This window comes from Amblyraja radiata, chromosome 14 (assembly GCF_010909765.2).
Source record: "Amblyraja radiata isolate CabotCenter1 chromosome 14, sAmbRad1.1.pri, whole genome shotgun sequence".
NCBI classification, from domain to species: Eukaryota; Metazoa; Chordata; class Chondrichthyes; order Rajiformes; family Rajidae; genus Amblyraja; species Amblyraja radiata.
In genome coordinates, this window is record NC_045969.1 from 29,325,379 (window position 1) to 29,340,894 (window position 15,516).

Below are 15,516 nucleotides of genomic sequence, written 5' to 3' on the forward strand. Positions count from 1 at the left end.
AATGCTCTCTGAAATTAAAAAGGTCATTTGTATTTGCAACAGCAAAGATTCGTACCAACACTAGATGTTAACCACGTGATATTTATATTATGTTTCTGGAATGCTGTACGTGGACTGGTGGCTGATCCATCTGTATGGCTTTGCATGAAGTGACAGTGTTGATAAAATATAAGAGTACAAATTACCTCAAAAATAAACTCTCACCTGCATTCCCCAACACCTACACAGAGGGTGGTAGATGTAGGGATTGGGCTACCAGAGGAAGTGGGAGAGGCGGATACAATTATGGCATTTAACTCACGGTGATACTTGGAGAGGAAATGTTTGGTAGGATATGGGCCAGGAACAGAACTTGCTCAGGCAGCCTGGTCTGCATGGATGAGTTGGGCTAAAGGGCCAAAGCCCTTTAGTTCTATACTGTATAACAGTGGTTCTCAACCTTTTTTCAGTGATGTACCCCCTGTGAAATATTTTTTCAGCCAAGTACCCCCTAACCAGCGCAAAAATATTTTAAAATATCACGTACCCCCTGGAGTGCCTTCACGTACCCCCAGGGGTACGCATACCCCCATTTGAGAACCACTGCTGTATAACTCTATGATTGTAGGACAAATATCTTTTGTAAAATACAAAAATGCTGAATATAGAGGTGTAGTCAATGACGTGCTGAATACAGAGGTGTAGTCAACGATTTTGTTGAGTGGTGTGGGCTGATTCACCTGCAGCTCAACACTGACAAGACTAAGGACTTGGTGGTGAACTTTAGGAGGAGAGGAACATCCCTGTCCCCTGTCTCCATCAATGGTGTGGATGTGCAGTTTACCAGGGAGTACAAATACCTTGGAATGTACCTGGACAGTAAACTGGACTGGTCCAGGAACAATGAGGCCCTGTACAAGAAGGGACAGAGCCGGCTGTACTTTTTGAGAAGGCTCCACTCCAACATCTGCAGTAAGATGCTGCAGATGTTCTGCAATCAGTGCCATCTCCTTTGCTGCCGGGCGCTGGGGCAACAGGGCGAAGGCCGTGGATGCCAATACGATAAAAAAAACTAACCAGGAAGGCTGGTTCCTTCCTGGAGGCAGAGTTGGATTCAAGGGAGGTGGCCTTGGAGGGGAGGATGCTCCTCAAACTGTGGAGCATCCTGGACAATACAGCTCCCTCCCTCCATGGTCAACCTGAGGCAATAGATTTCTTTCACCAAGATGCAGGACAGAATGTCACTGGAGATCCTTCTTCCCTGTGGCTATCAAACTTTCCAATTCCTCCCCCTTCTGTCGTGGGGTAGACTGAGACCGACTCCCCTCACCAATCTTTGCACATCCCCAAGTCTTACCACTCGTCACTTTAATTTCATGTTTCATATATTTTGTGTTTTTATGACTTGGCAGATCAAGTTTCCTCCTGGGATAAATAACGTTCTATCGTTTCGTATCGAATACAGTTGTGATTGAAGTTGTGTTCAATAAAGTGCGGGAAGAAACTGCAGATGCTGGTTTACTGTTTGAAGAAGGGTCTCGACCCAAAACGTCACCCATTCCTTCTCTCCAGAGATGCTGCCTGTCCCACTGAGTTACTCCAGCATTTTGTGTCTATCTTCGGTGTTCAATAAAGGTTGGTCATGGCTTCCTTGTTCCTGTTCTCGATGTCTCTATTTATAAAGCCAGATCCCATAAACTTTTGGAACCACTTTTCAAAATTTCAACAAACTCTGCATATTTACCCTCAGATCTACCCTACTTCGTTCAAACTGGGTTAAAAAGCCTCCTATCATTCTTCCAGCCAAAACGTGTCACTTCACATTTCTCATCATTAAATTTAATCTGCCACCTTTATGCCCAGCTGTCTATATCTCCACGGTCTGTTACTGACCCACTAAGGATTCAGTACATCTACCAGTCTTGTGGTATTTACAAATTTGGAAACCGTGCCCTGTACATGCAAATCCAAGAATGTAAAGCAGTCCTGGTCTAGATCCCAGGGAATGTCACTGTACTCCATAAAACAGTGAGAGAATAAAAAGCTATGGTAAAGTTCCTGTTGTAGGAAGGATATCACTAAACTGGAAACGATACAACAATGATTTAAAATGATGTAACTGGGTGTGGGCTATTTGCTGGATAGACTAGAACTGTTTTCCCTGGTCTAGGAGGTTGAGGGGTGAGCTTATTGAGGGTAATAAGATATGAGGGCCATAGAAAAGATGGATGGTCACGGCCTTTTCCCCAGGGTTAGGGAGTCTAAAACTAGACAACATAGATTTAAGGTAAGAGGGGAAAAATTTAAAAGGAGAGACAACATTTTCACAGGTTAGTGAGGACATGAAACTAGTTGCCAGAGGAAGTGGTAGAAGAGGGTACATTATAATGTTTAAGAGACACTAGGAAAGGTACATGTCTAGGAAAGATTCAAGGCACATGGCCAAGCACAGGTAAGTGGGACTAACCTGGTTAGGTAACTTGGTCAGCATGGATGAGTTGGGCCAAAGGGCCTGCTTTTGTACTGTATAACTTTATGATTATGCAATGTGAGGGTACTCGTCAGAAAGGAAGAGGAAAACTCGGTTAAACTCTTGGTCAATGACCTTTCGTTAGAAGTGGGAGAAGTTGGAAAACAAGTGTGTTTGACATTGTGGGGGAGGAGGGCTGGCTCAGCACACTGAATGTTTCGAACATTCTCCTTTTTAATTTCAGCTTTCCAGCACCTGTGGTGATTTTTTGTTTCTCTCTCACGGGTTGCCTCTCACCTGATGTGTCCTGCTACAACCCCGTTTACTCCCTGGAATTCAGTGTCTTTGGTGAACCCATTATCTCAAACATAGACTGGAAGGTATGCACATTATGCCAGGGAGATTAAGTTGCTGCTGAAGTCATAATTAGAGGAAAGCCTGAACTAGTCTGGTGTTTTCATGGTGGCTGACATGTTGGATCCTGGATCACAAAGCTTGTATAATTAATATATACATTCTCAGCACAGGTATCAGTACAATGTCATCTATACCTGAAATGAAAGGAAAGTGTGAGGAAGAGGGAAAGACAGCCTGGCATCCTGTTCATAAACAAGCCTCAGCAGCAAGGACTCTGTGCCAGGTTTGCTGACTCTGCACAAAGTATTTGTTGAAGGTTTCTTTGAATGTTGTAAGTGCATTGAGTCGATGCAAATTGAGCCGATTATCCCCTGATGAAACACCAAGTATCTGCTCACATTCTGTGAGTGAAGGCTGTGCTGTTACTCTGATTTGTGCTTTGAGATTGAAAAAATTTCAAAAGTTGATGTATTGTTTAACCAAAGTTATATCGAGAGAAAAATATCCAAGCCAAACCAATAATGAACCTTACCAAACTCAAGCCTGTCTCCAGAGTGGAATTTAAATGCCTTTAAACTTCCAAAGAAGGAGTTCTGTAACTGAGATCTGTCTGACTGTGTGGCACAGTGACGCAGCTAGTGGAGTTGCTGCCTCACAGTAGAAGAGACACGGGTTCAATCTTGAACCCGAGATCAGGATTGAACCCGTGTCTCTGGTGCTGTCTGAGTTGAATTTATACATTCTCCTCGTTACTTTGTGGGTTTTATCCGGGTGCTCCACTTTCCTCCCACATCCCAAAGACGTGCAGGTTGGTGGGTTAATTGTTCTCTGTAAATTGTCCCTCGTGTTGGTGAGGGATAGAATCCAGGGAGAGTTGATGGGAATCTGGGAAGAAGAGGTTTCAGGGATAGATTGGCGGGGGAATGGTGTTGCTCTGTGAGTTGGCATAGTCGCTGACGGACTGAATGGCCTCCTATGTCATATGAAATGTGAAATACTAGTGTGGATCATTGGCTGGCTAACAGGAAATTCGGCAGAGGGTTAAATACGTCATTTTTCTGACTAGCATGATGCAATGACTGGTGTGCCGTGATTGGTGCTGTGGCCTTGACCTCCTACAATTTTAGTTTAGTTTAGTTTAGAGATACAGTGTGGAAACAGGCCCTTCAGCCCACCGAGTCTGCGCCGTCCAGCCATCCCTGCACATTACCTCTATTCTACATACGCTAGGGACAATTTAACTTTCTACCGAGCCAATTAACCTACAAACCTGTACGTCTTTGGAGTGTGGGAGGAAATCAAAGATCTCGGAGAAAACCTACATGGTCACGGGGAGAATATACAAACTCCGTACAGACAGCACCCGTAGTCGTGATTGAACCCGGGTTTCTGGCGCTGTAAGCTCTGTTAGGCAGCAACTCTACTGCTGCGTTGCCGTGCTGCCGTGCACCCAACACGTTATTCATATAAATAACGTGGATGAAAGCACCAAAGGTGTGGTTGCTCAAATTGCAGATGACACAAAAATAAAGCAAAAGCTAGCAACTCTGGTGAGTAGATGTTAATTGCAGTGTCAGGTGGGGGTGGAGACAGCGACAGAGGCTGGGAGGTGATAAGTGGAGAACAAAAGACTGTAGATTCTGGAATCCGATAGGAAAGGAAGATGGTCCAAATAGAAGACCAGGTATCAGTCCAAAAACCACCTCTGAACTTTGTGGACCAATACCTGGAACTCGCCCACTCCAGCGAGTTCAGAGGAGGTTTATGAACCAATAACGGGCATGTTGTTCTATGAAGAAAGGTTAGACAGGCCAAGCTTGGGTGTGCTCAAGTTTAGAATAGTGAGAGAGAACTTGTTTGAAACATGTAAGATCCTGAGGGATTGATAGGTTAGATGTGGAGAGAATGGTTCTTTTTGTGGCAGAATCTACTACATCCCACTGGTTGTGGGGCCAGTAACTCAATAGTCAGAAGTGCGGTGGTGGTGTTTCAACGTATACACAGCAAGTTGCCAGGGTCTTCTGTGCACTGGTGGAAGCAGATTCAATAGAAATCTCCAAAGGGCTTGAATATAAATTTGAAGAAGAATATCATGCAGGTTGGTGGGAAAAAGGTTAAAACTTTCAAAGGCCCATCACTGCTCAGTGGGTGGTAATGCCTCCTCTGTACAACAATATTTTAAGGGGGATGTTTTGGTACTGTAACTCACCTAGGTGTTGTCCCACCTGCACTGCAATATACTGCCTGTTGAGATTACTAAATAGTGCCGTCTGAAATCTAAGTTACAAGTTTCTTTCATAGGGTCATGCAGTTACAGAGCACACAAACAGCCTATCAAGTCTGCACTTCCAACAAGCACCCACTCATCCCACGTTAATCTCATGTTATTCTCCCCACATTCCCATCTACTCTCCCCTGATCTTACCACTCACTTACACATGAGGAGCAATTAATTAATTTACAGCAGTTAATTAATCCACCACCTGCACATCTTTGGGATGTGGGAGGAAACTCAGGTATCCAGTGGAAAGTCATGCAGTCATAAGGAGAAGATGCAAACTCCACATAGACAGCACCTGAGGTCAGGATTGAATCTGGGTCACTGGAGGCAGTGACTCCAGTAGCTGCACCACTCTGCTGCCCCTGAACTACCTACACTAGCCTTTGATACACTCATATTATCTTAAACACACACTAACACATTAAGTGTATACCAAACCGGCTTTACTAGAGATTAATAAAATCTTGATTACAAAGAAGACGTGAGTTGTGATGTGGACTGGGATGATTGGCATGGACAAGATGGGCTGAAGGGCCAATTTCTGTGTTGTACAAATCCCTGACTTTAACCACGGTTTATGATTGAGGCCTCAGAAAGGTGTTGGAAGGAGACAGATAAACATGTGCTGTGAAAAGGAAGCACGCAGTATATGAAACATGGTGGATGAACTTATAGTGCAGTTTGCATCACAGAGTCATGGCTGAAAGAGGATCAGAGCTGGGAGCTGCATACCTAAGGAAACATCCTATCAACAAGACAAGTAGGTGGGCAAAGGGGTAGGGTGGCTCTGTTGGAAAGGGATGAAATCCAATCCTAGGCAGCAAATTACGTCAGAAGATGTAGAATCCTTGTGAGTAGAAGCTGCAAGGGTAAGTAAACCCTGATGGGTTATTTATGGGACTCCGAATAGCAGCCAGGAAGTAGGGTACAAATTAAACCTGGAAATAGAAAAAGCATGTAAGAAAGGCAATGTTACAGTGATTATGGGGGATTTCAATATGCAGGTAGATTGGGGAAAATCGGGTCGGTACTGGATTGCAAGAGAAGGAATTTGTAGAATAGCTATGAGATGCTGAAAGCAGTCCGTACCAACCAGCGATCTTAGAGAAGCTTGTGATCAGGCCCACTGTGGAAAAGACAATTCTGGATTTAGTGATGTACAGTGAACTAGACTTGATTAGGGAGCACGAGTTTGGAGTTTAGAGATACAGCGCGGAAACAAGCCCACTAGCGATCCCCATACATTAACATTATCCTACACACACTAGGGACAATTTACACTTATACCAAGCCAATTAACCTACAATAACCTACAATAGAGTCCAGAGGAGGTTTACAAAAATGATCCCGGGGATGACTGGGTTGACGTATGAGCACTGTTTGAAGGCTCTGGGCCAGTACTCACTGGAGTTTAGGATGAATGGAATTTGTTGCCACAGATGGCTGTTGAGGGCAAGTCATAGGGTATTATTAAAGCAGAGATTAACAGGTTCTTAATTAGTAAGGGTGTCAAAGGGAGAAGGCAGGAGAATCAAGTTGAGAGGAATAAATAGATAAGCAATTCAATGGTGGAGCAGACTCGATGGGCCAAATGGCCCAATTCTGCTCTTATGTCTTGTGGTCTTTTGCTATCAGTGCCGAGGGATCAATTCCTCTCTTTCCCAGACTGTCTTATACTAAGTATGGATCGTTGCAAAGTGGAAGAGCTCTTTGTCCTAACGCATGTAGGATGTCCCAACTACCGCATGGGCAACACCCATCACTGACAGAACCATTGGGCGGGTCAGGTTTAGTTTAGTTTAGTTTAGAGGTACAGGCCCTTTGGCCCACACTGATCGATCATCACCAATACACTAGTTCTATGCTACATAGTAGAGACAATTTACATAAGGGATTTAACCTACAAACCTGTGCGTCTTTGGAGTGTGGGAGGAAACTGAAGCACCCGGAGAAAACCCACACACGGTCACAAGAAGAACGTGTAAACTCCATACAGACAACTTAGTTCGGATTAAACCCAGGTTTCTGGTGCTGTAAGGCGGCAACTCTGCCACTGTGCCACCATGCTGACCATGTGGGCTGATGAGGACAAACTGCTGGAAAGACAGCTACACTTTACGACAGGGGTCGGCAACCTACGGCCCATGGGCCCGATCCGGCCCGTAACCCGAAGTCATTCGGCCCGCAGGCGGTTTTTTTTCCAATTCGTTTTCGCGACCTGGGAACTGTAGCCAGTCCTGGGGCAGGCGAGCCGACCTGGGAACTGCAGATCGTCCCGGGGCATGCAGGTGACCTGGGTGCTGCAGCCAGTCCCAGGGCATGCGAAGGATCTGAGAACTCCAGAAAACTATTTGAAAAACACGTGAAAACTAATGCGAAAAACAACACCTAGTGTCACACTAGTTAGTATGTATTATTAGTATGTGTTATTACTAATTTATGTATTATTAGTATGTATTTTATTACTAATTACTAATTTAGTATATTATTATTACCTCCATTTATTAACTATGGCGATAGATGTGGCCCGCCATCCGCTCACAGACATGGGTCCTGGCCCCTATGCAGAACAAGGTTGCCAACCCTGCTTTACGATAAATACTAGCATTCACAGACCAATCAGTGAACACATCCTCACCTAGTTCAATGGTCCTAACATCTTGCACAGTCGTCCAATGCACAACTCCACACGACATATGTGGGGCAATGGCATTATTGTATTGCAATATATTACCGCTACCTCTGACACAATGACCATAGCCACTGGCCCTTGCAACTGGATGTTCCCTTTAGCTCTGAAACAATACACATAGCTATCAGCACAGGGGACTCACATACACCAGCTACTCCTGACAGCACACACATTCATTGACACAGGCGCAGTGTGCACACACACACCTGCAACTCCCAACACTGACAGAATGCACATGCTCACTAACACTGACACAGTGCATACACACCCTCTGACACAGTGCATGCACACATCCACTGACACTGGCGGCCCCTCTCCCTGTCAGAATCGTGTGAGTGCGGGTGGGAGTGGTTGCAGGCCAGGCACCTACCTTGGGTCAGATGTGTGGGCTCTTTCACCAGAAACCCGTCCATGGTGCAGCAGTTGCCACAGGGGTGCAGCATGATCACCCCCTTCAGGTTTTCAATGTAACAGTGCTCCGCTGCCACGTCCGCCCCTTGTATTATAATGTCCTGCGGGACGGCAGCATCTTCGGTACCAATCCTCGTCTTGCCTGAGGACAAACATAAACCCTGACATCAGTGGCAATCCGACTGAACTGTCCTCACGCTGACATGGAGCATCCATGGACCCTCACTGATTGTCCCCGGACCAACCTCCGGTCACTCGGTCAAGGGTCAAGAGAGTCAAGGGTGTTTTATTGTCATATGTCCCAGATATAACAATGAAATTCTTACTCGCTGCAGCACAACAGAATATGTGAACATAGTACACTGAACAATATGTTAAACGAGAGAGAAAAAAAGTTCAGTGTGTATACACATACGCACGTCTATATATATATAAATATATACATACATTTTATTTAATATATATACATATACATACACAAACCCACACTCAAAAAAACAAACAATATTAGTGTAATAATAATAATAATAATCCCTTTGATGGTGGGGAGGTGATGGACTGGGCAGTGTTCACAATTTTTTGCAGTCTTTTCCGATCCTGGACGTTCAAGTTGCTGAACCAGACCATGATGCAACCAGTCAATGTGCTCTCTACTGCACACCTGCAGAAGTTCAAGAGAATCCTCTCTGACATACCAAATCTCCTTAATCTTCTCAGGAAGTAGAGTCGTCAATGTGCTTTATTTATAATTGCATCACTGTGTTAGGACCAGGAACGATCTTCTGAAATATGCACTCCCAGGAATTTGAAGTTTTTGACTCTCTCCACCATCGTCCCGTTGATATAAACAGGATTGTGGGTCCTCATCCTTCCCATTCCAAAGTCCACAATCAGTTAATTGGTTTTACTGATACTGAGAGCCATGTTGTTGTGCTGGCACCATTTGGTCAATCGGTCGATCTCAATGTAATTGCCTCACCCGCTGAGTTTCTCCAGCATTTTTGTCTACCTTCTATTCTCTGACTCATCACCATCTGTAATTCATCTAACATTTCTCACTCAGCAGTGAGGGATGCCCCTGCACATGAACCCATCCAGCCCACAAGCTTCTCGATGAATGGAGAACAGTAGTCGGAAAGAGTCACAGGACAGCACAGCGTTGCAGCTGGTAGAGTTGCTGCCTCACAGGCCCAGCGACCCAGGGTCAATCCTGACCTCAGGTGCTGTCTGTTGGCACTGCATGTCTGTTACCTCTCTCCAGGGCCTGTTGAACGAGGGGGCTCATTGTGTTCCTGAGCAGGGGCACCCCTCACTACTGAGTGAGAAACCCCTCAGAAACAGCCATCGATGCCTCGTCCCGTGGATTAAGAGGTTTCCAAATGCTGATATTGCCCAGGTCAGTCCCCACCACAGCTCAGTGTAAACACTTTAACTAACAACAAGCAAAGAACGGGGGGGAGTGTGATGATGGAGGGGGAGAAGGGAATGAAATGTCGCAGAGGGGAAGGAAGGGAATGGGGGAGAAGGTCGGAGAGGAGGAGTAGGGAGAAGGGGAGTAGAGAAGTGGAGGAGATGGGAAAGAGTAGGAGAGAAGGGAATGGAAGGGGAGGCAAGATAGGGGGAGGGGAGGAGGGAAGGGAAGAGAGGAGAAAGGTAGGAGGAGAAAAGGGAAGAGGAGGCAAGATTGGGAGGGGAGGTGGAGGGAAGGAAGGAGAGGGAAATTGGAAGAGGGGGTAGGTAGGGAGGGAAGAAGGAGGGAAGGAAGGAGGAGCAAAGGGGAGCGGAGCAAAGGGGAGCAGGAGTGTCTCATGAATCGTTGCAAAGTCTGGGGCGGGCTGCAGTGCTGTTAACTATAGGGGGTGAAACCACTGGGGAGGAGGAAGGGGGGAGGGGAATTGCTGTCTTTAGGATCCATGTTGCTGTTAATGTTTGAAGGACTTCTCTCCCCCTTTGGGAATCTCTACAGGAGGAGTGGATGAGGAAGAGTGGAAGGAGAGGGGGAAGTGGGAATGGGAGGAAAGGGGGGTGGGGAGGGTTACAGAAAGGGGATGGGGAGGGGAGGTGGGAGGAAGAGAACAGGAGTGAAGGCAAACACTTCAGCAGCCAGAATGAGGGAGACTATGTGAGGGAGCCAAAGGGAGGTGAAGCTCAGAAATAGACCCATCAAGAAAAGAGGGGGGTGGGAAGCAGAGGAAGAGGGAAGAAAGGATTTGTGCTTTGGTTATAAAACAATGTCAGTGGGGGCATCTGAACCCGGACAGGCGACCAGCTGATGACGAGACTGTGATCAGGACACTCTCCAGTCCAATCAGCTGATTCCACCCCAGGCTGCCGGCCACACAAACGCACGCACACACAAACGCACACACACAAGCGCACACACAGACACACACACATGCACACACAGACACACACACAAGCACACGCACATGCACACAGACATACATGCACATGCACACACAGACACGCACACTCACACGCACACACGCACACACATACGCAGATATACACACACACGCACACACACGCGCGCACACACACACGCACCCACAGACACATACACACAGACAGCCTCACAAGCATGCACGCACTTACACACGCACACACACACGAGCACAGACACAAACGCACCCACACATGCACACAAACACACGAGCGCATGCACGCACGCACACATACACGCGCACACATCCACATGCACAGACATGCACATAAACACACACACTCGCGCATGCACGCACGCACGCACACCCACATGCACACACACGCCGTGTGATACAATGTGGACAACTCACCACTCCCCGCTCAGCCACTGGCACGATTCAACAGATCACACTCCCAGGAACCTATACGAGCCTTGTCCTCCAACAGGACGATCCTGGAAGTTATCAAAAGCACCGCCTCAAAGGGGCAGGATCACAGCAGGACAGCCATGCACGTGGATCACACACACATCAGCTCCCACCTTTAATAATAGCACATGCTGCTTCCTTCTCCCCTCTACAACCATCTCTCCCCACTATACGTCAGGGGGAATGAGCCATGATGGGTGGGAGTGATGACAGCTCTGTCCCCGACACACACACCAGTCTGAGAGTCACCGTGGACGGGCTGGTGCCAGGCTTACCTTCATTGATCGGGAGCAGAGTGATGGCAATGCTCAATCGGCCACGGCCCAGGCTCACCAGGTGGGGTCGCTCCGACTGCATCTTCAAACCCTTTCCGATGTCGATGATGTCCAGCGAGGTCCTCTGTCAATGAACCAAAGCCCACGTCACTCCCACCTGCACTTCCCTTCTGCTCTCAACATCTGTCGCACAAACCCCATTCCCAACCCCATCCTGTACATTTACGGATATCCCAGGAGTCACCCCGCGAATCACCTCACTTCCATTTCATTCACTCACCCTCCTTGAAGCCCACCTCTTTGACCGCACTTTTCATGACCCATTCCAATACCTCAATACTTCATCGTCGAATTCTGTTTGACATCATTCCTTATGACAAACACAAGAGACTCTCAGCCCATCTGGTGCACACCAGCTCCCACTGGCCCCATTGCCCCATTGTAGTCCCGCGGGTCATTCCCTTTTATTCTTTTCTACAAAACGTAGTGTGTGATCTGCCATCAACACTGCGCACATGGAGAGACAATAAAGGCACCTTCTCCAGTGCCATCTCGTTTGTCGTAGGCACCCGTGGCCAGCATAACCCTAACCCACTCTACCCTCTAACCTACAGGTCCTTTGGTGAGGCGTGAACCCCAGAGCACTAAATCAGCCATTGAAACAGAGAGGACAGGGCAGTTGAAGCCAACCATTGTTACTTTGCCTGGGGCATCTCCTTCACTGGTTGTTGTTGATGGTGTGATGTTCCACCCCAGCCACTCACTTTCAGTAACTCCTGGTCATTCCTTGGCTCCTCCTTTTCCTCCAATACTTTCTCAACTTCAGAGTTTCCCATTTCCTGCTGAAAACACATGAAATTCCTGGTCACAAATCCAAACAATGGAAAGAATGCGGAGCTGAAGATATTTCAGCTCTTTACAAGGTGTCCTCATCCAGTGAGCGATGCCAGTAAATTTCTCCTTTTCATTCTATGTCAACTTTCCTCTTGTAAGTTAATCATTCTCTGCCACATTTTCAACCAGCATATTCCAGATCGGAACAATTTGCAGTGCATTTAATGTCTGGCTAAGAAATGGCAAGTACTTAAAGCTGGTCATAACCCTCCTGTCAGTAGAAGCAGCTTCTCCCCATCTGCCGCACAGCACTGTGACTACTGGACCTGCTGCCTCACAGCTCTAGAGTCCTGATTCAATTCCTGGCCTGAGGTGCTGTCTGTGTACGGAGTTTGCACATTCTCCCCCACCCAGGTTAATTGGCCACTGCAAAGTGCCCCTAGTGTGTAGGTGAGGAGTAGTATCTGGAGGGAGGTGAGGGAATGTGGGGGAAATTAGAAGGGATTATCGTTTTATTTATTTATTTATTAGTTATTTATTTCGGACAGAATAAAAGAATAAAAAGCAAATGTGAAACAGCATACAAAAAACAAAACACAAATATTTATAAAGTGTCATAAACAATATCTATAAATAAATGAAATCATATGTGTCCGAAAAGGAGCAGGAAGAAGCCAAAGCTTATTAATTCCCACCCCTTATTCAACTGCTTGTAATTATCTCATACAAATTTAGCAGCTATATGTACACCATATGTACACCAGCCACTATATATGTACACCAAATTATTTACATTTGAACACTAATCAAATATTTACAAAGCCATACAAAAAAGAAAAAAAGAAAAAGAAAAGAAAAAACCCGCAAATACTATACAGTATCTTAGTCATATATACAACCCATCACTCTATAATCACCCTTCCCAATACAATCAGTATAACAAATATCACAATCACCTATCCTCATCCCAATATCCTTTTAAACAAGTGTTTTTGTACATCTTTTTAAACTGAATTATGCTTGTGCTAAGTTTTATCTCCTATTCCAGACCATTCCACAAATTCACACCACAGATTGCTATGCACATACTTTTAAGAGTTGTTCTGACATTGTTTTTTTAAATTATGTTCCCCTCTCAAATTATACCCACCCTGTCTTTCCATAAACAGTTTTTGTATATTTCTTGGAAGTAAATTATTTCTTGCTTTGTAAATGATTTGCGCAGTCTTAAATTTAACCAGATCAGTGAACTTCAGTGTATGTGACTTTAAGAATAATAAATTGGTATGTTCAAGATATCCAACGTTATTGATCATTCTTATTGCTCTTTTTTGTAATGTATACGAGTGGTTTTGTAATGTGAATAATTGTAAATGAGTGGTTGATGTTTGGTCTGTTTCTGTGCTTATAAATTAATAGTTAAGCAGAAGGGAAAGAGGTCCTTCAGCCTAATTTGTCCACACCGACCAAGATACCTATCTACACTAATCCTATATTTGACCCACATCCCTTTAAATCTTTCCTATCTGTATATCTGTCCAGATATCTTTTAAATGGTGTCACTGTCTTCAACTCTACCAATTTCGCTAACAGTTGGTTCCATAAACCCACCAATTTCTGCGAAAAACTTGCCACTCATGACCACTTTCAATCTTTCCCCTCTCACCTTAAACCTGCACCCTCTAATTTTATACCCTCTATCCTGGATTAAAGTCTAAGACTATCTACTCTATTTACGGCTCTCATGGCTTTATAATCCTCGATATGGTCTCCCCTCAGCCTCGTTCATTTCAGGGAAAACAGTCCCATCCTATCCAATTTCCCTTTCTAACTCAGGCCCTTCCGCTCCAGGCAACATGCCTAGGAATCTTTCCTGCATTTCTCAAGCTTAATCATTTCCTTCCCATAGTGCAGTGATTCATCCAGCCAAACCAACGATTTCTACAACTGTAATATTACATCCCAACTCCTGTACTCAATATCTCAGGTAAGTATACAATAGGATGGACAACTCTACATTTTCTTGTAGTCTTGGGCAGAGCTATTCGCAAATTTACCCTTCAAGTCTACTCCGCCATTTAATCATGGCTGATCTATCTCTCTCTTAACCCCACTCTCCTGCCTTCTCCCCATAACATCTGACACCTGTACTAATCAAAATGCTATCTATCTCTGCCTTAAAAACATCTGCTGACTTGGCCTCCACGGAATTCTGTGGCAAAGAATACCACAGATTCACCACCCTCTGACTAAAGAAATTTCTCCTCATCTTCTTCCTAAAATAATGTCCTTTAATTCTGAGGCTATGACCTCTAGTCCTAGACTCTCCCACTAGTGGAAGCATCCTCTCCACATCCACTCTATCCAAGCCTTTCACTATTCTGTATGTTTCAACGAGGTCCCCCTCCAGAAACAGCCTCAGCCTTCTGCTGCTTTACCAGCACTCACAGCTCTTCCTGTGAACTAGACAGACCCCACTGCTGGGGACCAAGGGGAGAGTGAGCGAGTGGCGAACTGGAAGAGTGCAGAATGGCAGACGCTTGGGCTGAGGTAGAGGAGTACGGGCAGAGGGAAGACTTGAAACAGACAAGGGGGGGGGACCTGAAACAGGCACAGGAGGAGACTTTAGACATGGGGAAGGCATGAAATAGTTAATGGAGGCGATCCTGAAATTATTTACAGGGAAGACCTGACACAGGCAAGGGGAGAGCTGACACCGGAGGGGGGGCTGTTACAGGTGGCCAGAAACCTCACAGTGGTGGGGGGAGAGCTGGCATAGGCGGAGGGAGAGCTGCCACCAGAGGTGCGGGGGGAGGGACTTGCACAGGTGGGGGGAGATCTGACTGTCCCTCTCTACAAGACCTCGCCCGCCGCTGGCTCTGTCTTCCTTTGGCACCCTGTCATCTCTCATCCTCGACTCCGTCTCCCTGTTCTGCTTACCATCCGCCTTCAGTTCCCTCAGCATCCTGCTCCTAAACTCCCTCCAGGATCCCCTCTGTCTTTCTATCTCCACCTCTACACGTTAGCCTAGCCCATTGTGGCTGTTGCTGTTGCTGTCAGTCTGGCCTCATCCTGCTGAGGATGACATGGTGGCCAATTTGAGTGTCCAACACCAACATTCACTGAACTATAGCCACACAAACAGGCCGCCAGCACAAGTGGTTAAAAGCCTTGCATTTCATTCTCTTCAAACAACCCTTCACACTGGCCCCACAGGAAGGAATTCACCATTAAGTAATCCCGCAGATGGGGCCTTGTTTTGACATTCAGCCTCCCGCCCGTGCCTGGTGCACTACGATGCACTGCTTCATTGCAGATTTAACGCATTTCAGGAAACCCGGCCCCTCCTTTGGCAAGCTGGCCCA

At 46.1% G+C, this 15,516-nt stretch overlaps 1 protein-coding gene across 8 annotated transcripts in view; it reads right to left on the reverse strand.

Annotated features, from left to right (window-relative positions):
* Positions 1–15,516, reverse strand: part of LOC116980579 (pleckstrin homology-like domain family B member 2) — a 120,511-nt gene that overhangs the window by 96,178 nt on the left and 8,817 nt on the right. For 6 of the 8 annotated variants that reach the window (XM_033032945.1, XM_033032943.1, XM_033032949.1 and 3 more), the window contains exons 2-4: positions 12,082–12,156; positions 11,318–11,441; positions 8,150–8,332 (exon numbers count right to left, since the gene is read on the reverse strand). In XM_033032945.1, the coding sequence (XP_032888836.1) occupies positions 8,150–8,332; positions 11,318–11,441; positions 12,082–12,153 (379 nt within the window). In that variant the 5' untranslated portion in view covers positions 12,154–12,156. Of the gene's footprint in view, positions 1–8,149; positions 8,333–11,317; positions 11,442–12,007; positions 12,160–15,516 lie in introns of those variants that run through there. The other 2 variants (XM_033032946.1, XM_033032948.1) reach the window with 2 other exon arrangements.